General features: G+C 38.2%; 1 protein-coding gene across 1 annotated transcript in view; it reads right to left on the bottom strand.

Annotated features, from left to right (window-relative positions):
- Positions 1-957: 957 nt before the first annotated feature.
- KAT6A (K(lysine) acetyltransferase 6A) overlaps positions 958-27,536 on the bottom strand; it is a 176,716-nt gene continuing 150,137 nt past the window's right edge. Inside the window, exons 10-17 of the mRNA XM_006859929.1 lie at positions 23,377-23,518; positions 20,481-20,642; positions 19,331-19,424; positions 16,119-16,350; positions 15,319-15,526; positions 11,065-11,673; positions 6,145-6,457; positions 958-3,635 (exon numbers count right to left, since the gene is read on the bottom strand). Of these exons, the coding sequence (XP_006859991.1) occupies positions 958-3,635; positions 6,145-6,457; positions 11,065-11,673; positions 15,319-15,526; positions 16,119-16,350; positions 19,331-19,424; positions 20,481-20,642; positions 23,377-23,518 (4,438 nt within the window). The remainder of the gene's footprint in view (positions 3,636-6,144; positions 6,458-11,064; positions 11,674-15,318; positions 15,527-16,118; positions 16,351-19,330; positions 19,425-20,480; positions 20,643-23,376; positions 23,519-27,536) is intronic.

Here is a 27,536-nt window from a genome sequence, read left to right as displayed (position 1 = left end):
ACTACAAACAAGAGGCTGAGTGGAAAATGTGCGTTATGGCTGATTCACCAGGTGGTAAAAAACAAGAGGTTAATTTCCTCTTTTTGATTGTTAATTGACCATCTCTATTCCTCCAAAGGTGGATTAGGATTGCAAACAGCTTTCCTCTGAGATCCTGCTGTTAATTGAGACTTACAGTATTTTTGTGTCTCTGAGTGCTGAGTGGGAATAGTTTTTAAAAAATTATATTACACTTGATTTAAGAAAAACAAACATTTCAAGGAAGTCCATTTATAAAGAAACATTCATGGGGGAAAGGTTTCAAGAGGTGTGTGTGTATAGGGAGTGGAGGGGATTTTAAAAGGAGAAGCATTTTCCTGCCTCACTTTATTAATAATAATAATAATAATATTAACAATAATAATAAGTTTAAGGAGCTTGGGTTGTTCTCCATGTCCCCGTCCGAGTCTCCCATAAGTGCCTCCTGCTGGAATGAAGTAGGAAATGAAAGGTTAGGTTTGGAGGAAAGGGTCTCGTTAACCCTCGAGATGTATATATAACATTTAAAAATGACAACATTGGGAGCTGCAAACAGTGAGGGGGAAACATACATTTTAAAATAAAATAAAGATAATTCACCTTTACACAAATTTTGTCCATGTGGTGTGTAAAGAAAGTAAGGCTCTTTTTAATTATGAAAAGATTTTGTGCATGTTTCCCCTATCCCCAAATCCATTTTTAGATGAGTTCTACTGTAAAATGTTTCAAGATTGTGAAGAAAACCAAAACCCAGCACAAAATGAACCCAAAATAAGAGAAGACCAGGTTTTCTAAAAAATAAAAGAAACCAAAGAAAAATTCCTCTAAATCTACAGCAATATTTTAACTGGAAAAAAGGTCCATTTTTCTCTGGTTTGTCAGTATAAAAGGTTCCTTTATTTATATATATTTAAGTTTTTAACTGCAAGTTCATCTTGCTCATCTTCTCATGTAAGGTCCATTGAGTGACTGCTTGGGCACACCAGCAGCATTCATGTAGCTGTGATGGGAGGGGCCAGTGTACATCATGTTTCCATGAGGGTTTGGCTGCATAGGCTGCTGGGTATAGGCCTGGCTCCCCATCATTCCCATCTGCATCTGCATAGGATACTGTGCTGTCTGGTTCATGTAGGCAGGGTTACTATGGTAACTGCTGTTCATCATGGGCTGTGTCATTCGATAGCTGTTCATGGCATTCAAGGTGTTCATATTCATGGAATTGACATTATAGGCAGGGGTTGGCATTAAGTTAACCCCCATGTTCATGCCACGCTGAACAGCCAGAGCACGAGGGCCAGCCTGCATGGCAACCGCTGGTGGGCTGCGGCCGTACAGCTGCTGCTGGTGAGCAGCTGCAGAGGGCAGTGGTGCAGATTTGGAGCGAATGGAAATGTGCCCCTTGACTGGCATTTGCCCTTGCAACCTCTGAGTGTGAGGAATGCCAATGTTGGTGGCAGACATGTTGCACTGTAGCAGAGGTGACGTGAGGTTCATGGTGGTAGATGCCAAGTTCGGGGGTGGCGTCATGGTGGCTTGTGCTTGAGGGGTCCCAGCTAATGGATGAGATGGAGCTAGCTGAGCCAGTCCCGTATTAGACAGAGAAACACTGGTTGCATAGGAAGTCACAGCAGGAGAATGGCTATAAGGCATGGCATGAGGGTCCATTATGGTGTTAGTCAGCTGCTGCAACTTGGCTAAACTGAAGGTGGCTGATGGTTGAGAGTAGCTGCCGGCACCAAAATCCCCTGGGATCCTCTCATAGATACTTATGTTCCCAGTGCTTCCAGATTCCGGAATCTCCATGATCATAGGCGCTGGAGTGAAACTATTATTCATACTACACTGTGACAGGGGGGGCTGCTGCTGGGGTGGAGGTGGGGGCTGAGGCTGTTGGGGCTGAGGTTGCTGCTGCTGTTGCTGGGGTGGTGGAGGCTGTGGTGCTGGTTGTTGTTGCTGCTGTGGCGGCGGCGGCTGCTGCTGCTGCTGCTGCTGCTGCTGCTGCTGCTGTGGTGGCGGTGGCGGCGGCTGCTGCTGCTGCTGGTTACTTGGAGGCCTCTCCACCACACAACTCTGAGGTGACTTGATGTTGCAGTTGGCAGCAGGCTGCACATTGTTCTGCTGCATCATGCTACAGCTGTTACCCATGTTTGCCATTTGCTGAGTGACCACACAACTGTTCTGAGTGAGGCTGCTGGAAGATGACAACCCCCCATAGGAGCAGCTGCTCTGAGAGGAGTTATTGCCACAAATGCTGCCCCCCATTGTGGAATCATAACTGCTAGGGTTCTCGTAGTTTTCTGTGGTGCTCTCAATGCTGCCTAGGTCACTGAAGCCACTGTCCACCACCTGCTGAGAGTGGTCTGATACAGAAGGCACATCCATCATGGGGCTGGTCTCCATGTTCTGCATAGAGGGTGCGGACAGGGATCCTTGTTCCGGGCTGATCTGGGTATAACCACTCTCAAGGGCAGGCACGTTGGGGCTGCTGACCGAACGGACTGACTGGCTCGGATGAGACTGAACAGAGGATATTGGGCTATTGTGTTCTGAAGCATGGCAGTCTTCAACCATTGATATCTGAGGGTCTTCATCAGCTTGAGTGTAACTCTGTAGGGTCTGACAAGCTGCGAGAGTTTCTTCACAGTCCTGGTAGGCTCCCTCGTGCTCATTGCTTTCTTCTTGAGTCAAAGACTGCACTGCTTGCACAGTTTCCAAATCCAGTTCACTATGTGGAATCTCTTCTTCCTCTTTCAATTCAATTAATTCTTTAGTGTTTGAATCTTCTTCAGGATCCTCCTCAGACCCTGGCATATGTTCTGAGACCACCGATGTTTCATGAGAAGTCTGTTCCTCTTCAGAATCTGGTTCTGTTTCATCTTTATCTTTTACATTCTCCCGACTATTCTGCATATTGGTATCTAAAAAAGATTCCTGACTACCAAGCTCCTCCTTGACATCTTCTCTAACAGACTGCTCCTCTAGCTCTTTTTTCTTTGCAGATTCCAGATGACCATCATCTTCATCATCTGCATCATGGTCTTCATTCTGGTTTGTTGCTATAGCCACTTCATCTTCTTCCTCTTGCTCCTGCTCTTCCAGTTCTTGCTGCTCTTCTTCTGATTGCCTTTGTTCTTCTAAAATATGGGGCTTCTCTTCTTCTTCTGCCTCGGGTTCTTTAATTTCTGTCTCAGGACTATTGGTGCTATCCACCGGAGATGCTGCTCTAACTTCACTGCTGGTTGTATCCTCTTCTTCTCCCTCTTCAACCTCTTCTGTTTCTACATTCATCTCCTCTTCCTTTCTTTCTTCGGTTAAGGGCAAGTCGTCTTTTGGTTCAACAGTTTCTTCATTCTCTTGAATTTTCGGTTTACGTCCAGGTTTAGGAATGGGGATGATGGGCTCAATGATGCATTCTTGGGTAGAAACTGGTATAATGTCCCGATTCAACTTAAATCCTGGTTTGCGACCAGGTCTTTTCTTCCAATGAATTGGTTTACGGCTCTTGCCTTTTGGCCACCCCTTTTTCTTTTTCATAGGTGTGGATGTATCTGGTTCAAGTGGAGAATCTTTCATGTCACGTTTTCGCAAGAGAGATACAGGCTTCAGGATAGGAGTATCTGTAAAATAAAAATTAAAAACAAAAACAAAAACAAAAAAACCATGAGGTACAAGACCTTTTATTTTTCCAATGCTTTTTTCTGAACTCAGCATGGACCACAGAAATGATTTTGTCATCACAAATTCCTGACTGATTTCATTGTAAAGTTAAGAAATATACAGGATAAATGTAATTAGGACATCTTCTAAAGTCACACAGTGAACTGGCAGAACAATGAAAGACTCTTTGTCAATACTCTACTACCATCCACTAGTTAAAAGTAGTTCAAATGTATGACCAGCAGTGTGGGCCTAGGGAGTTACTCTCAGTATCAGATCTCTCATCTATAAAATGCAGAATGCCAACACGCTATGAAGATTAAGTTAATGAGTATCAAGTACTTGACAGAGTGCCTGACACAAAGCAGCATCCAACAGAGCTAAGTATAGAGATATAAAAAATTATAATAATCATTTTTATTACACATTAAAATTATAGATCAATAAAGTCACTCCATGATACAGACTCAGAATAAAGAAAACTACTAGAATAATTTCTCCTTGGAGCTCATTACTTAAGAGGCCCCAAACATTATCTTCTAACTTTGAAGCATATCAGCTATTAGTTGAATGAATGGAAAAGAATTGTTTCACTGGGATCAGGTGTTAATCTTTCAGCCTAACATTTTCTGATTTTATTTAATTTTTGTTAAGTGCCACTGAGTCAGTTCTGACCCATGGTGACCCTGTGTAGGGTTTCCAAGGAGTGGCTGCCAACCTTGCTGTTCAAATAGACTGCCAACCTTGTTGTTCAAATATACTCTGCAGTCCAGCGCATTAACCCACAGCACCAGTGCACTACAAAAATAATGAATTTATAACAACTTTTTAATATGAGACAATAAATGGTAACTTATGACTTGCATTGCTTAAAAAACAAGCTATTCTTCTGCAAGTTGTGTTTTTATTTATTATTTGCAGTGTTAAAAACATGGAAATACTAAATAGCATCCTTTTATTTTCATTATAAAGTTTCCAATCAGCTTTCTTTTTCTCTAACTTCCATAAACTCCTGACTTCATGTAATTTCATGAGCCAATTACTTTAATCCATGATGGAGCAATCGTAAGTGAATGATCACTCAACCAATGTTGTATTTGTAAAAGAACAATGATTCTAGGAGTTTGGTGGTAGTGGTGTGCTGTGGAATCAGTTCCAACTCATAGCGACCCTGCACAGGGTTTCCAAGGCTGTATATCTTAATGGGAGCAGAAAGTCTCATCTATGTCCCTTGGAACAGCTGGTAGTTTGGAGCTGCTGGCCTTGAGGTTAGCAACCCAAATTGTAACCACTATGCTACCAGAGCTCCTTAACAGAAGTTGAAATGGGATCTTATTTTTAGTGTACAGTGATCAAAAACAGAAACAACTAAAGTGCCAAACTTACATAATAAATTACCTAAGTATCTCAAAATATAACATAATTAAAACTTTGAGATATTCACAATGAAGTAAAGAGCTCATTCATCTTATAACTATATTAAAAATATTTTGTGGAAATATGATAATGGAAAAAATTTATTTATCTATTAAATTGAAATCTGGTGAATTTCTTTTTTTTAAAAGAGAATCAAAAGCTCAACTACCGAGGGTATATCAAAGGTAGACAACTAAATTACTTCACATTTACTCAGTAAAGTAAAAGAGGGTCAGTTTGTTTCCAGGCAAGGCAAGCACACTACAGATGCAGGCAGGCAAAAATTTTGGGCTAAGAGGTAAAAAGACTAGTTTTTGACCCAACTCATATATACATGAACCTCAGTTTCTTTATCTTGAAGGAGGAAATGACAAGATTATTTTTAAATAAATGCTTGGGTTTTTATCTATATCATACAATTTAATTCATAAAGTCTTCATCTTTATTAGAAATGTACTATTAGTTGGCTAAGACAAATGAGAGAAACATTCAGGAAGAATTCCTAGTAGAGCATATTTGAAGCATGTTCCAATTACAGGGAATTTGTACTTAAAAGAACTAGCTTCTGAGCATTCCTTCATTTAACAGTATTTGTTGTTGTTGTTGTTAAGTGCCGTCGAGTTGGTTCCGACCCATAGCGACCCTGTACAACAGGGTTTCCGAGGGTGTAAATCCTTACAGGAGTAGAAAGCCTCATCTTTCTCCCGTGGAGCGGCTGGTAGTTTCGAACCGCTGACCTTAAGGTTCACAGCCTGATTCGTAACCAGTACGCTACCAGAGCTCCTTTAACAGTATTTACTGAGGGCCTATTTTAAGCACACAATATTCAGCAACAAGTAAAATAAACTAAGTGCACAGAGTACACATTCTAGTAAAGGGGTCTTATTTAAATATCATTCTGATGCTAAGTTCAATTCACTTACTAACTAAAGATGCAGTAAGGCAAAGAAAGAATTGGACAAAAACAATGCTCAAGTTTAAGAGTTTGCAGATATGCAGGTATTATGAATGTATTTTTAAAGACAATAAAGCTACAAGTAGTTTTATACATACCATCGGCATCATCCGACTCTTCATCATCTTCTTCATCTTTAGATTTCCTCTTAGTAGAGGATCGACACCTGAGTCCATCTTGTGAGGACAAACGATGGAAATATCCCCTAGAGAAGAGTTCATTTTCATCCTCTTCCTCCTCTTCTTCATCAATCTCAAACGTGGGTTCTAATCTTGGCATTGGCCTCTCAGAGTCAGAGTCTTCAAAAGGTTCATCTAACACCTCTGTTGTTTCAGAAATCGTTTCTGTGACCACACTGCTATTGTGGTGTTTGCGCTTTCGGACTCTCCTTCTTCGATGAAGAATTGGTTTCTATTTAAAAGACACAGAAAGTATTTTACTTGGAGCAATTATTATAATTTCTATTAATATAGTAAATTTCTAACCTAATAGTATTGTTGTTGTTAAGTGTCATTGAGTCCATTAGGATTCAAAGCGACCCCGTAAAGGGTTTCCGAGGAGTGGTTGGTGGGTTTGAACTCCTGACTTTGCTGTTAATAGACCAGTGCTTATCTTAAAGTGCCACATCATGACTCTAAAATATTAGCACATATGAAACAAAGGATGCTGTCTGCCAAAAGTTATTTTGAATATTTTTTTCAAAATACTGTAATGTATAACACTACAAAAAGTATCATAGGTATGAACATGTTGGGTAATTAAATACAACTTTGTGGAAGATTAGGCAGGCATACCATACCCATACCCAAAGAACAGGTATTATCATTCTTTTATTAGCAGTTCAGTTAAACTAAAAACCCTAGGAAGTTAAGAAAATATGATTCCTTGCCTACTTCAATACTGAAATGACCCAGGGAAGAAAAGGAACAAAAGTACTTTGTCTCAGAAAAACACTATGACGGTCAACAGAACATAAGTAAAACTGTATGTAAAGCATTTAAGAAGTAAAATGTGGATGTGGAGTGCTTTTGCTGTTGTTGTTAAGTGCCGTCGAGTCGGTTTTGACCCATAACGACCCTTGTATAGGGTTTCCAAGGAGTGACTGGTGAGCTTGAACCACCGACCTTGTGGCTCAAGCTGACTTTAAAATCTAGCACATTAACCCACAATACCACACCAGGGCCCATGGAGTACTTAGGACCCATGAAACTCCTGAAGGGAGTGTCAGGGTGATGGGTTGGGCAGCAAGTAGATGGGAATGTGAGCTTTTGAGGTCAGGGGGCCCTTTGTAAATTTAAGGCTTTTCCTGACCATCAGGGCCAGGGGTCTTTGAGGATCACACTGCTTCTAAGGAGTAGAGGTGGTATTTATGATGAATGAGGTGCCTGTATGAGGTTCTGGATTTAAGATGGAATTCACTGAATTTGAAGGAGGTTTTAACACAGGAATGGACTTTGTGTTGGTTATCTGGTTCAGGTTTTGCAATAATGTAAAGGTTGGGGTGGTATAAAAATGACATGGTGGGTTCATCTGACATTCTTTAACTTTATAAGGGAGGAGAATCAAGATAAATATCAACAGCCCAAGGCTGATTCCTGCAAGGCAGAGATCATTACCTCCTTTCTCCAATTCTGACACAAACCATCCCTTCTGCATCACTATTTCTTTGCTGTCTATAAATCACTGCAATAGTCATTGCAGAACTCATATACAATACTGATGATTACAGGGTTACTTAGTAGGAAAGAGATTAAAAAAAGGTAAAATAAATCTTCTGTTGGCATTTTACACATTAGGTACAACTTGGCACAAAAATTGACCTAACACCTTAAATCACACCATGTTGTAATTAGGTGCCATCTAGTAAGCAAGAAAGGAGCTCTGGTAGTGTAGTGATTACGAAACAGGCTGCAAACCACAAAGTTAGCAGTTCGAAACTACCAGCTGTTCCAAAGGAGAAAGATGAGGCTTTCTGCTCTCGTAAAGATTTACAGCTTCAGAAACCCTGTACAGGGTCACTACGAGTTGGAACCGACACCACAGCACATAACCACCACCATCAGTAAGACAGACATGCCACAGATTTTCTGATCTAATCCTCTCTTTATATAGACTTCAGAAAGGAGACATGACTTAATCAAGGTCACATAGATCCAGCCTTCTGGTGCCAAAGTCAGGTGAATTTCAAGAACATCAAATATACTTTGCACATGCTTTCATTGCAAGCTACAATTCTCTCTCATTCTTTCTCTTTTTCATAGCTCTCATTCTTTTTTTCATAGCAGCATAATTTATTTTATTTTATAAATAAATATCCAAAATAAGCCCCAGAATGGCAAAGATACAGGAATGTATCTTTGAGAAACAATGGAATGAAAAGATAATGGCATTTTCCCACAGGCTTCTTTTTGAAGCCCCTCATATGGTCTTCAAGGTTACACAATGAAAAATACAGTGTTTCATGTTAAATTTTTGTCTACTCCAAATTTACTAGTCCTCCTAAGTTGAGAATAAGTTTAAAAATTTTTCAAAATAGGTTAAAAATGGTCTGTTCCTTGGAGAAATGCCTAATACTAGGATTGGGATAGAAAATATGTAAGATGAACTCAGAGCATCTTGTAGTGTTCAAAGCAAAACCAAACAAAACGGTGTAATGATGAGTGACATGGAATGAAACAGAATGAAACTGAAAGAGTTCCTAATTGCCAAAACTGATACAATTTGTTCCACAAATTCAATATAGGAGTAGCATTAGATTATTTATAACTCAAAATGTAAATGAAATATTTATGAGTTCATATTGATATAAATTAGTGATGAATAAATAAATTAATGGGGTAGAATAGATAAATCTCCTATATAGAATTCCAAATAATTTATGTACTCTGCTAAGGAGAGGAGGCATAATTCCCCATATCTTCAGTGTGGGCCAAGCACAGTGACTTTCTTTCAGAGAGTACTGTATGGAAAGTGGGGGGGAAAGGTAACTTTGGAGTAGACAAACCTGACAAACACTAACCTCAAATGAGGCAATCAAAGTTAGCATCAAGAGTGGAAGTCATTGACATGATGGGAGCACAATGCCTCTTAGAATAAGCACTGGACTATGACCCTCAAGGTCAGTGGTTCGAGCCCACCAGTCACTCTGTGGGAGAAATACGAGGCTTTCTGCTCTAGCAGATTCAGAGTCTTAGAAACTCCATACAGAGTAGCCATGAGTCAAAACCAACTACATAACAATAACTCTTGATATGTTGAGAATGAAACTTTGTTCTGTTGTCTTACTCTTGCAAACATATCTCAGTCTAATACATGAGAAAACTTGTCAATGCCACCCAAACAAGGAAAGTCTAAGAGACCAACAGGAGCCTAAAGAGACATAACTACTAAATGTAATGTAGTGTCCTGAATAGGATCCTAAAACAAAGAAAAGACAGTAAAGAAAACTGAGGAAATAATAGAAGGAGCACTGGTGGCACTATGAGTTAGGCTGCTAACAGTAAGGTTGGTGGTTGGTTTAAACCCACCAGCTCCTCTGTGGGAGAAAGATGACTGTCTGCTCCTATAAAGATTTACAGTTCTGGAAACCCTATGAAAAAGTTCTACTCTGTCCTACAAGTCGTTATTAGTAGGAATTGACTTGATAGCAGTGGTTTGGGAAGAAATACAAAGCATGGGCTGTAGTTAACAAATGTATCACACACTAATTTAAAAGGTTAATCATTTTACTTCTGAAATGCTCCACTAATACCAAGGGGAAACTGGCTATGCAATGTATGGGAACATCCTCCACTATCTATGCAATAATTTTGTAGCTCTAAGAAGTCTAAAATAAAAACCAATTTAGTGGAAAGAAAAAAAAAAGGCCCTGTTTTGTAAAGGAATGATTTCATTGTTTTGGATAAAAGTTGATACCCAGTAACCATAGAGCAGCTTATTCAGGGGGCTGGCACAATTCAGTCTAGATGGACTGTGGAAAAACTTCAACTTCACTCCACATAGGTTGTGATTTTTCTGGTGTGTGGTTTAACGCAATTCAACATCAATAACACATAGATGTGTTAACAAACTGGCTGTCCACACTCTGCAAGATGATTAATATAGTTTAGAAAATATTTTTAAAACAAGGTTTTAAGTTAGACCACTGGAGGGATGTGTGAGAAAATGGGTGAAAAGGGTATGACAACAAATAGGACCACAGGAGACTAGAAGAGTGGCTTGACTTTAACTAAGTTCCCCAATATAGGGCATTAGCACCACTGTGATCGCTTTCCAAAGAACTGCTTAATACGCTGCTTTCCTTTTCTAAACAATCACTTCTAATCGATATCCAGGAGTCCTGGTGTGACCCTGTAGGTTAATGCATTGGACTGCAAAGTTGGTTTGAACCACAAGGTCAGCAGTTCAAGCTCACCAGTTGCTCCTAGGAAGCCCAGGCTCATTATGAGTCAGAACCAACTTGACAGCACTTAACATCAACCACCTGTACCCAGAGTCCTGGTGTGGTGTTGTAGGATCAGCAATGGACTGCTAACCACAAGGATGGTGGTTCAAACCTATCACTTGCTCCTTGAAAACCCTAAGCAAGGTCATTGTGAGTCAGAACTGACTTGATGGCACTTAACACCAATAACAATCTGTGTGATGGTGGTGGTGGTGATGTGCTATGGAGTCAGTTCTGACTCATAGCTATCCCATATAGGGTTTCTGAGGCTGTAAATCTACTCTGTACTTACTTTAAAACATTTACTTATAGGGTATGAATTTCAAATCAGTAGGCTGGAAAAGTTTGTCAATCTTAAATAAACTTACAATTTTTAAGTTAATACCTAAAGAATCAAAGAAATCACACCCACATTTCAATAGTTCAATGGAATATCATAAGCCACAACACACGGAGGTTTAAGTTTAAAAAATAACATACTGAGAATTTCTAAATTTACTTTTTTACTCTAGGATAGAACAAATGTACAAGCTGCAAGCGGAGGAAAGAGAGACATGCAAAAGAAATGCCAAACCTTTCTCTTCAATGTGGGCTTTGTAAGAATGGGTGGCGAGCTGGACCGAGGACTTTCTGGCTCTTCCTCCTCCTCACTACTCTCACTGAAGCTTCTGAGGAGAGTCCTGTCACCATCACTATAGCGACGAGGCAGTCTCTCACTCCCCCCTTCTGGTAATCTGCATTTCAAAGCCTCGGGGCTTTTCTTTAGCTGTCCTCGCCAAAGCTCAACCCCTTCACTTAGTCTTCTTTTGGGAATATCTGGCTTCCCATCATGGCTTGGCTGTTCCTGAGAGGCTGCCAATGGCTCCTCATGTTCAGTGTACTGTTCTTGGGAGGTTTCTGACTTTTCCTCACATTCTCCATATTGTTCCTGAGGAGTTGAAGATGCTTCTTCCAAAAGCAATTTAGAATCTTTATCACTGAAACGGTCCTGGGTTTTTTTGTTCTTCCTCCCACAGCGACCTCTCCGAGATGGCTGACGATTTTCAGGAAGACTATCACGGGGAAGGACTTGCTTGTTCAAACGTGTAGAATTGGCTGGAGCTATAATTTCTGGTTCCTTTTCACATTCTATTAAAGAATAAGAATCTTGCTCTTTGTTTTCCCGAGACACCAATTTTCCCACCTGATTTTAGAAAATAAAATACTGGTTAATTTTTCAGTCTTATTTATCTAGCCATTTTAACCTTTTAAATATTGAGATAAGGAAAGACTTATAAAAAAGGAAATGACAACTGTTAACACCAATATTTGCTGTGTGTTAAGCAGTTTTAAATGCTTTACATGTATTATTAATTTAACACTTACAACTGTAACCTGTAATCATTGTATATCCATATCACACTCATACACAAATAAATGGCTCAAGGTCATGTAATTAGTCAGTGAAAAAATGGGATACAAATCCAGGTTGACTACAACACTAAGTAGTGTTAACCACTATGCAATGCCAATTCAATAAATACAGAAAAAATTTAAATAGTTCTTATGTTACGTGAGACGGCTTACCATTTTCTTAGAAATAAAATTTTATAAAAGAGAGATGGAATGACCTCAAAAAGGAATGGGGAAGAAAAGAATGCCAACAAAAATGAAAGAAATTTTCTATAATTATTTTGGTTTATTTTGACTCTGTGTATTTAATTTCATTTTGGAAATTAAATTACACTAAAGAAGAACGTGAACTTTTTTTGCTTTTTTAAAATCCTTATCAAAAGAAGACATAGATTTTAAAAGGCTGTTAAAGAAAAAAAGGAACCAAGACAGGAATGCATCATGTAAAGAATACTGGAAATCATTAAGTTTCTCAACTGATCCACCCTCAACCGCCTTTATGGCTAAAGAGACTGTGTGTCTGTTGAACTATTTAATGCTCTACTAGAAAACATACGCATCCACATTAATACCTTAATGTTTTGATTTTACAAAATATATCTTTATTTCTTTTTAAACAGCTGTCAGATTAAAAGTAAACTCAGATTCTTAAATTACTAAACAAGAAAAAAATATAACCAAACCCATTGCCACTGAATCAATCAATTCCAACTAATGATGGCCTCATGTGTTATAGTAGAGCTGCTCCACATGGTGTTCTTGCTTGTAATACTCACAGAAGTAGATTGCCAAGCTTTTCTTCAGCAGCACTGCTGTGTGGGTTCAAAATGCCAACCTTCAGGTTAACATAAGGAGCCCTGGTAGCATAGTGGATTACCGGCTGGGCTGCTAATCTCAAGGTTAGCAGTTCGAATCTACCAGTTGCTTTATGGGATAAAGATGAGGCTTTCTGGTCCCGTAAAGATTTACAGACTCAGAAACCCTACACAGGGCCACTCTGAGAAGGAACCAACTCAATGACATACCAGGTTAACAGTCAAGTGCAAACATTTGGGCCACACAGGTACTTTCAATTACTATGTTGTGAGGTGTCGTCAGGTTGATTTTCAAAGCACAGTGACCCCATGTGACTGAGTAGAACTGTCTCAAAGGGCTTCTAGGCTGCAATCTTTATGAGCGCACACAATAAGATCTTTTCTCTCAATGAGCCAATAGGTGAGTTCAAATCACTAACACTTTGGTTAGTAGTTAAGCTTTAAACCATTGAACAGCCAGCTTATTGGTATTCTGGTAATGTTGTTAGGTGCTGTCGAGTGGTCTCCAACTCATACTAACCTCAAGTACAGTACAATGAAACACTGCTCAGTCCTTATCATCCTCATAATTGTTGCTATAATTGATATCTCATTGTTGCAGCCATTGTGTCGATCCATCTCATTGGGGGTCTTCCTCTTTTTCACAATTCAAAGTATGTGAGGTGAAGTCTCGCCATCCTCACTGTTAAGGAGCATTCTGGTTGTACTTTCAAGGACAGATGTTTGTTCTTCTGGCAGTCCATGGTACTTTCAATATTCTTCACCAATACCGTAATTCAAATTAATTCTTCTTCAGTTTTCCTTATTATGTCCAGGTTTTACATACACATGGAGTGAATGAAAATACCATGGCGTGGGCCAGGTATACTTTAGTTCTCAGAATGATCTCTTGCTCTTTAACATTTTAAAGACGTCTTTTGCAGATTTGCCTAATGCAATAAATCATTTGATTTCTTGACTGCCTCTTCCATGAGCATCGACTGTGGATCCAAACAAATTCATTGTCAAGATGGTATTTATCAGTCCAGTTATGAGGATTTTTGTTTTCTTTACATTGAACTGTAATGCATACTCAAAATTGCATTCTTTGATCTTCATCAATAAGTGTTTTAACTCTTCTTTACTTCAGCAAACACGTTTATGTCATCTGCATAATGGAGGTTACTAATGAGCCTTCCACCAATCCTGATACTATGTTCTTCTTCATATAGACTAGCTTCTTGGATTATTTGTTGAGCATACACACTGAGTAAATATGGTGAAAGAATACAATCCTGGCACACCCCTTGCCTGATTTTAAATCATTCTATATCCTTTTGTTTGGTTTGAACAACTGCCTCTTGGCCACTATACAGGTTCCTTGTGAGCACAATTAAAGTGTTCTGGAATTCCCGTTCATTGTAATGTTATCCATAGTTTGTTATGATCCACAGTTAAAAACCTTTGCATAGTCAATAAGGCACAAGTAAACATCTTTCTTGTATTCTCTGCTTCTGCGTCAAGATCCATATGACATTAGTAATGATATCTCTCATTCCACATCTTCTTCTGAATCTGATCTGAGTTTCTTGAAGTTCCCTGTCAAGGTACTGTTATAGTTATTTTTCAATTATTTTCAGCAAAATTTTACTTGCCTATAAGGAGCTCTGGTAGCGTAGTGGTTACGAATCGGGCAGTGAACCGCAAGGTCAGGAGTTCGAAACTACCAGTGGTTCCGCGGGAGAAAGATGAGGCGTTCTGCTACACAGCCTCAGAAACCCTGTGCAGGGTCGCTATGAGTTGGAACCGACTCCATGGCACTTAACAACAACAACAATGATATGGTAGCGTAGTGGTTACGATTTGGACTGCTAATCTCACGGTTAGCAGTTTGAAACTACCAGCTGTTCCACAGGAGAAAGATGAGGCTTTCTGCTCCTGTTAAGAGTTACAGCCTTGGAAACTCTGTAGAGGGTCGTTATGAGTCGGAACCGACTCCAAAGCACATAACAACATCATCAACAACATGATATTAATGATAACAGTTCAGTGCTTTCCACATTCCACTGATTCACCTCTCTTGGATCTCTGTTTAGCTAGGTAGGTGTATTACAAATTTCCTGGCATAAATGAGTGACTGCCTCAAGTACTGCATCCGTTTGTTGACAGATGTCAATTGGGATTCTGTCAAATCCTGGAGTCTGTTCCTCGCTAACATCTTCAGTACAGCTTAGACTTCTTCCTTCAATACTATAAGTTCTTGATCATATGCGACTCCTAGAATATGAATGAACTTCGACCAATTGTTTTTGGTACCCAAAGAATTTGGTTCAACTGATACTCATAGTGATCCTGTATAGGGTTTCCAAGGCTGTATCTTTATGGGAGCAGAAAACCTCATCTTTCTTCTAAGAAGTGACTGGTGGGTTTGAACCACTGACCTTGTACTTAGCAGTCCAATGATTGTCCTATTGAATTACCAGGGCTCCTGATTCAAGGCTTAACATTATGTAAATAAGTAAACAAGACCCAGTTTTCCTGACATTTTTACTACTGAAATTCTAATTTTCTTGGTATGATATTTATCACAAATAGCCATAAAAACAAAAAAATAAATATTCTGTCATCCAAAATGTTCTTACATTGGTCTCTAATTCTCTTTCCTGGCTCTGTGGCTCTTCATTTTCTCCATCCTCAGCCTCTTCTTCTTCCTCCTCTGAGACAACAGAATTGGAGACTATAACTGGAGTCCAGCGTAAACATTCTGGATCTACATCTACAGGTCGTAAATTCAACTGAAGCTTTGCCATGTGATCCTGGATAAGTTTTTCCCGGCGGATAATCACAAATCTGGAACCAGAGAAAAGTTTATAGCAAATCAACAATGTACGCATATAAAGTACATATAACAATGAATATGGATATATGAAGGTGCTTCAAAAAGTTCACAGAAAATTTAATTATCTTTTCATTTTATTTTTCCATAACTTTATGAAGCACCCACATATAAACTACACTACAAAAATGGATTATTTTTGCCACCTATTTTCTCACACTTCCTCATCTTCTGAAATCTCTGCAAAACTTCTGTACTCCTTCCTAGTTTCTCTCTCTCTCAATGCTTCCCAATCACTCTAGTCAAGTGTGAGTTGTCCTTCTTTTGAATCTATAAATTCTCACTTCATATCATTTAGATGGAAATTAATTATGGGCATTAAGCAGGATTTTACCTAATGGCATTATTTCTAGAGTTGCTACTATAGGAAAATAGAAAATCAATTTTTAAAAAAGTATGGTCAACAGAAAATAGAATGAGGTCTCAGGATCACCAAATAAATCATTTATATTATTTAATGCTCTTTCACCAATAAATCGACAGTCTGATCACCAAAGATTCCAATTAATCATTTTCTGAAGTATTACAAAGGGATGTAATACTCACTGGTCACTACGGAAGTCTAACATTCGTAGGTGGTGGAGTGTGGAAGTAATGTCTTGAGGGCAGATTCCAGTCAACTTGCTTAACTTCTTAATGCTGATTTGTTTGTCATTTTGATGATAAAGGCACTCCAAAATTACACTTTTCCAATAAGCCATATAGGAAAGTCGACCTAGATCGGATAACGGTTTCTCTGGAGATCCTGCTTGGCCTTCACGCTTTGATAACAAATAACCTAAAGAAACCCCCAAATCACAAACACGTCAGAGAATCTACAAGGCTGATTCCCAGAGTAACAATCTCCCCTCCCTCAACTAATCCAAACATTACAGGAAACAGTAATTCACAAGTAAATTCTTTCAAATTTGCAAGAAGATTATGCAATACTGAACTTTTAGGTTCATATCACTTGTTCTTTAGTTAATATAAATCACCTTGTTAAAATACTCAAACTGTTAAAAAAAAAAAAGGCAGGATTTCATGTTAACAGGCTACATTAATAAGGTTATGTCACCAATGCTTTGTATTTCAACATACTATGGAGGAAAAACAGAGCCTTGTATGCTTTATTTGGAACCACTAGATGGCAACAGCAATATCTGAATTTAGAAACACACACCAAAAAAAAGCCTTTTAGTTTTTTATGTAATACTATTAAGGAGCCCTGGGGGTGTACTGGGTTACGCATTTAGGCTGCTAATCACTAAGTCAGTAGTTTTAATTCACCAGGTGCTCTGTAGGAAAAAGATGAAGCTTTCTGCTCCTGTAAAGATTTACAACCTTGGAAACCCTATCAGGGTTGATGTGAAACAGAACTGACTTGACAGCACGTAGCAGCAGCATTAAGACTGTAGGAGTCCTGGTGTGGCACTATAGGATAAACACTGAACTGCTAACTACAAGCTCAACAGTTCAAACCTACCAGCCGTCCCTCAGAAACTCCATATAGGGTCACTATGAGTTGAAACTGACTCAACAGCACTTAACAACATTAAGACTGGTTCTTCAGTGAGTGAATTTGATGACAATTTCTCATTTCAGCCAAAGCTCTCAAAATAACCTCACACTAATTCTTGGTGTGGTGCTGAGGGTTAATGCACTGGACTGCAAAGTTTGTTTGATCTGCAAGGTTGGTGGTTCAAGCTCACTAGTCACTCCTCAGAAACCCTATACAGGGTCGCTATGGGCCAGAACCAACTCGATGACATTTAACAAGAAATCTTGGCATGCAAGAATGTCAATTTGAGTGTTACTGTGAACACAGGTGCTATTACTTTGTCTCCCTGTCAAGTGCATGACTTTCAGGAATGGGTGGGGGGATGGGGACAGAAATTTCCTACATCTTTTTGTATGAAAAAGATGAGTATCAGACCATAAAGTATGGCTGAAGAAATTTTTTTCTTCTTTATCATTGAAGAAAAACCTAAAAGCAGTTTAAGAAATGGTAATGTAGAAAAATATACATACTATAAAAAAATTTTAAAGTACTGTAACTAGATTTCCCCTGCCTACTATTGTAAAATAGACATTTAAGTGTGACAGAATGAAAATTGGGAATTATGACTACAGAAAGTAAGTAAGCCCGTCTTTAGTCTACAACTGATGGGATTTGCTAAAAGGTGAATTAGAATCTGCCCAGGGAAATATGCTTCTTCACTCAATTCACAATAAATATACTGAAACCATACAAATTGTGGTTTAAAAAAAACAAACATAAATCAAATTAATTCGCTTTCTTTTAACTCTGTTATTCAATGGTATGTAGAGTACAATGTGGAGTCCTGGTGTGGTGCTGTGGGCTAATGTGTCCGACTGTAAAGTCGTTTGAACTGCAAGTTCGGTTGTTCAAGCTCACCAGCTGCTCCTTGGAAACCCTATACAGAGTTGCTATGGGTCAGAATCGACTCAACAGCACTTAACAACAACAACAGAGTCCTAATATGGTGCTGTAGGATAAGCACTGGACTGCTAACTCTAGGTTGGCAGTTCAAACCCACCAGCCACTCTACAGAAACGCTACCCAGAGTTGCTATGAGTCTAAACAGACTCAATGGCATTTAAAACAATATGATTAAATCTAATCTCAAGGTCTATCTCAAAATTATGTATTAATGATACAAAAAAGTAAAACAATTGCCATCAAGGTGATTCCCACTGACCCTGTATAGGGTTTTTGAGGTAAATCTTTACAGGAGCAGATAGCTTCATCTTTCGCCTGTAAAGAGGGCTGGTAGGTTTGAACTGCCAACCTAGAGTTATCAGGTTGTGGTTATCAGTCCTATACCTAAACAGCACTACTAGAACTCCTTATAGTAATGATAAGTTAATAGTTTTGATACTAATATATTGACATAATATAAGTTCCACTCACCATTGCTAATCCCAAAAGGCCAAGAAAATGTATAAACTAACCAATGGCACATACACAACAATAAATAGCAGAAATATAGTATAAAGCCAAATAAAAACATTTAATTGACCTCTCAACACTACAGACAGCAGCAGCACAACAGTCATCTGATATTCTGAATGGGCTGTCTGAAACAAAATTCCTTAGTCTGAACCATGGATTCATTGTATAGTCCTTTAAATATTTATACTATTATCCTAGGGAAAAGATTTCCTCAATTATGACTGTTTTATAATCAGTATAAAATGAGCTACAAGCATACATTTAACTTTCTAAGCAAGACTGTCAATGTGTAAAACGAAAGTTCTACATTTAGTTATGCTTTTAAACTCAGATTAAATTGTTATTTCCTGGTTCTTCACTTTAAAAAAGGATTTTAAGGTGCACTGCTTATTTTTAACCACTAGGCAGAGCCTACAGCTAAAAAAGGATGCATGCATTTTTTCAGATAATTGGGGAACAAAAATAGGGCTGGTGCTGTCTTTCTTTACTGTTGTTGTAAAGTGCCATCAAATCAATTCTGACCCATGGTGACCCTTATAGGGTTCCCAAGGAGCAGCTAGTGAGCGTGAACCACCGACCTAGGAACACATAGAAATAAGGCATTCTATATTAGCTATTTAAAAATATTTCATGTCTAAATCTAATTAAAAGAAAAAATTAGTGGCTTTAGGCTTTAAAGTTCCATGCAGCGATAGGGTGAAAGACTAATAAATTATCTACAACTAATAAATTATCTACAAATCTTTATAAACAGAGTACCTACAGGAAGAGATGGGAGAAATTATGTTAATATAATCCTTACTGAAATCGATGAGAAACCTGCCATAGCCCTTACGCTGGTACTGGGGAAGAATCATTATACAGGAAACGTTGTATTTCTGTTGGCAGTGCTTTTCCTAATGGAGAAAACAGAAGTCATGTTTTGAAATAACAGGTAAGACTGCATAATGTTAATTGTTAAGAAACAAAGAATAACAGTTAAAACCACAGCCGTGGTCCTTTGGGAATAGCAATGTACATCACAAAAAAAATACCTCACTGGGGAAAGTTAGGACTACGTTAAGTCACTACCATTACCCACAAAGCAACCATCCCAGGAGAGCTACATCATAAAGTAAAATAATGCCATCCATTATCAATGGCAACTCAAACACTAATGCCAATGTTCGATCAGCAGAGAAATCCAAGTTCCATTCACTCTGCAAAGTTATGGATGAGGAGGTAATGTGGCATTTTAGAAGTGACAAGTTAATCAAATATTTCAATGTTTCCTTTATCTCCTACTCTGGTGCTAAGTGGGCCATGATTCCACCCCCAAATTAGTCATTCCTAACTTTATAGTAAATTGTCCTGAAATGATGAGTAAAAACATATTATTTACAAATTAGGCAATATATTTTAAATTGCATTTAACTACTAAAGTAGACTCCTTCAAGAACTCTACAGCTAGTCACTGTCATTTAACTTTATATACTTAAGATTTCACCATGGGCTTGCTTAAATGAAAGTGCATTTTTTAAATGTACCTTTTAAAGGGAAGCCTTTTTCTTTTTTTCCCAGAGTGGGAGATTAAGGATGGAACGAAAATATCCTTTAATAAAAATTTCTTACTCTTGTTTCTGTCTAAAATTTAAATTAGGAAGAGATTTAAGCTGAGAAAGAACTCGGATAGGTAATGACTGTGTTTATTTCACAAGCTCTATCCATTATCAACATGGGAATAAAAAGTCATTTAAAATTTTTTTCCTCCTGAGTATTACCAGCAGCAGTTCATGTTCCTCAGAGAATAGTCTGTTAAATGTTACTAGGCACCTTCTAACACTCACTTAAGTTCCTGAATTTTCCTTTTATTTGCTTTCCAAAAAGCTAGATGACACTTAGAAAGTGATAGAGCCAGCAAAGATTGTTTTTTTACATTCCTGTTCAAACAAGCTTTAAGCTGACATACTTACTTTAGAAAAGTAGCCAACAAGGTGGCAGCCCTTGACATCATTCTGTGTTAGTACATAAAAAAGAAATGGCTCCACGTCATAATAGAGTGTTTTGTGGTCCAGAAACAACTTTGCCAAGAGACACAGGTTCTGACAATAAATGGTACTCACGTTCCCATCAACCTAGAGGAAAACCCAGGAAAAAATGGTCAGTAGGGTGTCTCTCTAGTTGTAGAATAACACATATCAAGTCCATAGTCCTGCTTCAGAGAAACGATCAGAGTTCAGAGCACACTTGAAGTTGGAAGCGATTGCATGAAATGATAGCATTACAGTAAGCTTTAAGACAACCAACTATATGTATATATAAAAAAAATGAGTAACTATATGGGAAAGTAATGACCTGTTTTTAAAATAGCACTTCTTTGCTTTTATAAAAAGAAGATTAATTTCAGAAATCCTTTGTCAAGCTGCTCTTATTCATCTTTTAAAAATATTTAACCAGGTCTGGGGAAGGGGTGGCAGGCGCCATGTCGGGCCACGAAGGTGGCAACAAGATGAAGCCCCTAAAAAAACCCAAAAAACAGAACAAGGAAATGGACGAGGAAGATAAGGCTTTCAAGAAGAAACAATAAGAGGAGCAGAAGAAACTCGAAGAGCTAAAAGCTAAGGCTGCGGGGAAGGGCCCCCTGGCCACAGGTAGAATTAAGAAATCTGGCAAAAAATAAGCTGTTCTTTGCGGCTGTGGCGATGGTGACCCTTGATTCCATTTCTGTTTAAACATTTGAATTCCCTGCTAGAACATCTCTTACCACCTACAGTTAGACTGAAGTGTTTTCTTGGAGCCTGTTGTACATTTAAGAATAAACTTTAAAAAAAAAAAAAGAAGAAGAAGAAAAAAAGAAATCGATCTCTTTAGTCCTGTCTTAGCTGTGTGGTCAGTAAACCCAGGCTAGAATCCTGCCAGAGCTGCTCTTCAATCTTTGTTAAGCCCAGAATTCTGTACCACCTGGAATTAAAGCAACTCATTTAAAAAAAAAAAAAAAAAAGTATCTAACCAGACTAAAATCTACACACATCTTCCTCTAACACACAATCATTAGGTAAAACAACATATAACTACTATCTAATCTGTGCCAGCAGTCTGAAGCAATGTTTTCTGATTGCCATGATCAGCTTTACCCCAAATAAAAAGTTACTTGAGAGAGAGTTAAGTGTTGCCAACGGGAAACACTAAGCAGGATCTTCCTAGGTAACAATCTGGCAAATGAGAGATTTCTCGGGCTCAAGTTGCCAAGATCAGTAGCACTAAACTATATTGTTCCTGATACCCTGTGTTCTTGAAATTGCTAAGGGTGATTCTTTTATGAACATATCCATGAACGCCCACATTAGATCCTGTGGCACCAGCTAAAAATGCCTCAACAACTGAAGTAATTTAATATTGTTGCTGTTAAGTGCTTTTGAGTCGGTTCTGACCAATAGCAACCCTGCATAGGATTTCTGAGAGGCAGCTGGTGAGCTTGAACTGACAAAGTCAAACTGACTTTGCAGTCTAGTGCATTAACCCACAGCACCACAACAGGACTCTAGTTTAACATTACTTCTTTTAAAACACATGGCAATATACACTTAAATTGAGAAGTTATACTACTCTCACGTTCTCCACCCTAGGTAAAGAGACTGTGTATTACTCACCTAAAACACAGTCTTAGGACTAACCAGTGAGAGACTGTATGGGCTATGACAATTTGAAATTCTATCATTGCAGTAATTATCAGAACTGAGCACATGACAAGTATTCAATGAATACTTGGTACTCAAACCAATTTCAAGGAATTAAAAACCACCACAAACAACAAAGAATCAGATATCTCATTAATCATTATATCAACATGCACTAAGGTAAGTATACTAAGACATCTCTGACAAAATGGCTTTGAAATAGTCATAAAAATTCTTTCATTTAAATACCATAGTCTATAGATGCTAAGATACACTTTTATCACATCTTGCTATTAGCTGATTCAGACTCATGACAACCTGTGTATGCAATGCAGAACTACTCCATCAGGTATTCCAGGCTGATCACCAGTTCTGTCTCTAAGAGCCTTCGAGTGGGTTCAAGCTGCTAGCCTTTCAGCCAAGAGTTGAACATTTAACCATTTGTGCCACCCAGGGGCTCTATCATGTCTTAACATATAAAAAATCTGTTGACATTTTATAACCATGTGGAGTTTTATACACTTTAATTAACATCACTTTTCCTTTTTGCTGTTAACAGCCATTGAGTTGGTTCCAACTCAAGCAACTCTGTACAGAGTTTCCAAGAAGTGGCTGGTGAGTTTGAATCACCGACCTTGTAGTTAGCAGTCTAGTGCTTATCCTACAGTGTCACACCAGGATTCCTTTTCCTTCTTGTTGTTATTAAGTGCCGTCAAGTCAGTTCCTACTCAAAGCAACCCTGTATAGGGTTTCCAAGGAGTAGCTGGTGGGTTTGAACTGTTAACCTTGTGGTTCAAATAGCCTTGTGGTCCAATGCTTAACATAATGTGCCATGCCAGGACTCCCTTTCCTTCTTCATGGTACATAAAATAATATACTTCAAAAACTTTGTGGAAAAATTCCAGTATCTTTTATTTCCATTTTTCCATTATCTTTCTGAAGCTCCCTCATATACTTCTTTTAACTGATGTCTTTAATTCAACTAAATACTGAACAATTTGAGGTTGAGCTTGTGAATGTCTTACCATTTAGGTTGGTCTAATTCTATTTCTCAGTATAGGTGATTTTCTGATTCGACATAGAGAAAACAATGTGAAATAACATCTGAAAATCAAGTTGTTCAGTGGGATGCAGTACAAGTGACACAATATTTGATATGTATAGAAAAACAACCACCAAAAATTAACCTTACCTCAAAAACAGAAATGTTATTCTTTCGGTAAATCTCATTGGCAGGAGGATGGAACCAACCACATTTCTTCATATGCTGCTGTAGAATAGTTCTACTTTTCATATATTTTAGACAGAATTCACAAAGATACAATTTAGGCAGCCTGTTAATAATAATTAAAAGAAAAAGAAAGATAGCTTTATATTTCATAGGGCTTTAATATTTCATGATTTTCTTTTTTTTATTTCCGCATGAAGTAAAGTGGAATAAAATGTATCTTTTCCCCTATTAGTCCGTCATATAAAGAAAAAATAATTCAAGATAAACTAATTCAGAACACAAAGGTGAAAAATCTTCAACTCTGTTCAGCACACTTCCTATACTGGACTGGTATTTCCTAGTCTTTTAAAAGGTTACTTGTTTGACAGATATGAAATTTCACATTATCTCCTCCTTCAGACCTCCAGTAAGGCTCTATCTTCAAAATGTACCAGTAAGTGAAGTTTCTATCAAGGCGTATGTTCTTCCCTTCTTTCCTCCCCCTGCCTCTTTTGTTCTTTTTCATTCATTTATTTGTGCTGCTTGTTTTCATTAATTTCAGATAATATGTATTTATTGAAATATTTACTATATACCAAGCCCTATGCTAAGTACACTAGATACATTGTTGTGGTTTAAGTGCTGTCTACATACACATTGTTGTTGTTGTTAAGTGCTATCAAGTCAGTTCCAACACATAGCGACCCTGTATAGGGTTTCCAAGCAGCAGCTGGTGGGTTTGAACCACTGACCTTGTGGTCTGCAGTCCAGTGCTGATCCACAATACCACGGTGGTGGTGTGGTTATGTGCGTGGAGTTGGTTCCGACTTGTAGCGACCCTATACAGGTTTTCTGAGGCTGTAAATCTTTACAGGAGCAGAAAGCCTCATCTTGCTCCTGTGGAACAGCTGGTAGTTTCGAACTGCTGACCCTGAGGTTCGCAGTGTCCTAACTTAATAAAAAAAAACAAAAACCCAGATTTATAAATTTATACTTAAAAAACATGTACCAAATCTGTTTCTATAATACACACTATAAGCTCATTTTACTCACCACAACATCATAGTAAAAAGAACTTATAGTGTGTATTATAGAAACAGATTTGGCACATATTTTTTTAAGTTTAAAATTATAATTCTGATTTTTTTTGTAAGTTAGGACATCCTACACTACACTACACCTCATTCCTTCCAATTCCCAAATTCTGGAGGAGTGCACTCTTCTTGGCTAAAAACATTAAATCCTGCAATTCAATGGTTTATTTACTATTCAACAAGGGAAATAAAAGTCCAAATGAACTTTTTCAGATGTTCCTTGCTATTAATTCATATACTTATTCAGGTCCAACTCTTAGCGACCTTATATAGGGTTTCTGAGGCTTTTAAATCTTCATGGGAGCAGAAAGCCTCATCTTTCTCCTGTGGAGCAGTTGGCAGGCTCAAATCACAGACCTTGTGGTTCGCAGTCCAGTGCTTATCATATGGAGCCACTGAGCTCCCTATTTATTCAAAAGTCTTGCTTTCTTTTTTTCAGTTTAACAGGACTTCTTCCTGAAAGTGGCTATATAAGTTCAGAAAGTAGTAAGCTGAAAACGTATTACTAAAAGTCATTCCAAAATAAAACACTAAGTGAAACAAACAGCAACTGTCTTGTCATCTAAAGTGGGCACTACATGTATTAACTGAGTGTTAAAGGTGATCCATGATGGACCATCTTCCTAAATATCTAATTTTTAATGATTTCTTTTCAAAAGGAAGGTGGAAGCACTAGGCTATCCTTATGTAAATGGAACTGAATGGCATTACATATCCAACTTTGCTACTACTTCTGTTTATTTGGCAGTCCTAAATTCTCAGTGAGCAATTTTAACTTGCAATATCATGAAGATACAAAAGAATCACTGAGGACAGTTTCACTGAGAGCTACATTTACAACTAAGTATTCCCTACAATGTGAATCTGAGAAACCTAAACATAACTCTGTGCTTTCTGAAATAACAAAAACATAACAGTGACAAACATTAACCTTTCTAGATTTTAGTAAAAATAAATGCTGTGCCGAATTTCATGTTTAAGCTTCATACAGAAACATAAAGTACAATTCATTTTTAAAGATCAATGAGGGAAGGCCTAATTTTGTTTTTGTGTAAGCTCTAACAATAGCAAGTGGCTCAAGAAAACTCAAGAAATGAAATATCTGAGGAAATTACTTCCGAATCCTTCTCTGGTAAATTATGGTTTCATACTATTTCCCTGAAATAGTAGGATATATGGCATTTTACTGACTGGAAAAGACACAACAAAAACCCATTTAGTAAGTCATCTTATATGAAAAAATAAAATAAAATACATACAAGCATTATGATCTACTTTATTCCAATTCAATAACTTCATTTCGTGTGTTGGAAAAATGTCACGTAGAAAGAATATTGCTGTTAAGTGAGGTTGAGTCGGTTCTGACTCATGGCAAACCTGTAGAGTGTTTCCAAGGCTACAAATCTTTATGGGAGCAGAAGTCCTCATCTTTCTCCCATAGAGTGGTTGGTGGGCTCAAACAGTCAACCTTTCGGTTAGCAGTCCAGTGCTTACCCTACAGAGTCACCACACTCTCAGAAATTAAATGTATTTATGAAAATCCTAAATATTTATAGGCCTAGGGAATGCTCCTAGGTGCTTTTTGTCATCTTCACATTGCAATTTTGTTGTTGTTATTAAGTGCCACTGAGTCGGTTCTGACCCACAGCAACCCTGCAAAGGGTTCCCAAGGAGCAGCTGATGAGTTTGAACCATCAACCTTGCCTAGTCTCCTCCCTAATCTCTTGTTGTTGTTGTTATGTGCCGTGGAGTCGGTTCCGACTCATAGCGACCCTGTACAGGGTTTCCAAGGCTGTAAATCTTTACGGGAGCAGAGAGTCTCATCTTTTTCCTGCAGAATAGCTGGTAGTTTCTAATTGATGACCTTGAGATTAGCAGCCCGATTCATAAGCACTATGCTACTATAGCTTCTTTGTCTCTAGAATGATGCAAATACTCTTCCCAGAAATTTCTGCACTTTTTTTTTTTGCTTTTGAACCTGGCCCAAGATAGTACCAGTTTGTGTGTGGCCTTTACAATGGGTTGTTAATGTTGTGTCGTGGGCTATTTATACACAGTGACCCTTGTATACGGTTTTCAAGAGCAGCTGGTGGATGTAAACTGCTGACCTTGTGGTTACCAGTCCACTGCTTATTCTACAGCACTGTTATCAGGTTTGGTAAAAATGTAATATGACAATAAAAAGCACATTAAAATTGTGTAAATCAAAGACTATGGTACAAGCCAAGTGACATAAATTAAGATATACATGCTATATGGAATAGCATAAGCAGAGTGGACAAGGTTAAGCCTTTGTGGTAAGAAAAAAAATGGGCTTAAATTACAGTTCTGCCACTTAAGGCTGTATGGTTTTGAAACTGTTTGCCTTTGTGGATCCTAGTCTGTAAAATAAAGCTAGTAATACCCACCTAACAGAACTACTCCAGAGATGCTTAGTTCAGTGCCAAACCGCAAAGTTAGCAGTTCAAACTCAGCAGCCACTCCTGGGAAATCTGATACAGGGTTGCTATGAGTCAAAACCAACTCCATAGCACTTAATAACAACAACTGCTACAGTTTATTGTCATTATTATTTTATACGCCTTTGGTCCATTTCACGTCATCATTCAAAAGTCAAAGACCTTAAGGATTCTACTCAGTTTCTTCTTCAGTTAACTGGGGCTATACATAATCTCTGGTAGCGTAGTGGTTATGAATCGGGCTGTGAACCACAAGGTCAGCAGTTTGAAACTACCAGCTGTTCCGTGGGAGAAAGATGAGGTGTTCTGCTCCCGAAACGATTTACAACCTTAGAAACCCTGTACAGGGTCGCTATAAGTCAGAATCGTCTATACGGCACAATACAACAACAATACGTAATCTATGCATCAAAACAAGTCAGGAAACTGGGTCAAAGGCAGAGGAAACTTCGAGAGCTACTCAATTACTTGGGAATTTGCCTCCTTGAGATCCAGTATGATCTCACAGGAAAGCTAAGGGTCCTCTATTAACCTGTCTTTGCCATAAGTGAACATCAAATTGGCCCTGGTTCAAAAGTTCAGAGTTAAA

The sequence above is a fragment of the Chrysochloris asiatica genome, unplaced genomic scaffold, assembly GCF_000296735.1.
Source record: "Chrysochloris asiatica unplaced genomic scaffold, ChrAsi1.0 scaffold00035, whole genome shotgun sequence".
Taxonomy (NCBI): domain Eukaryota; kingdom Metazoa; phylum Chordata; class Mammalia; order Afrosoricida; family Chrysochloridae; genus Chrysochloris; species Chrysochloris asiatica.
This window is presented reverse-complemented; position numbering and strand designations above follow the sequence as displayed.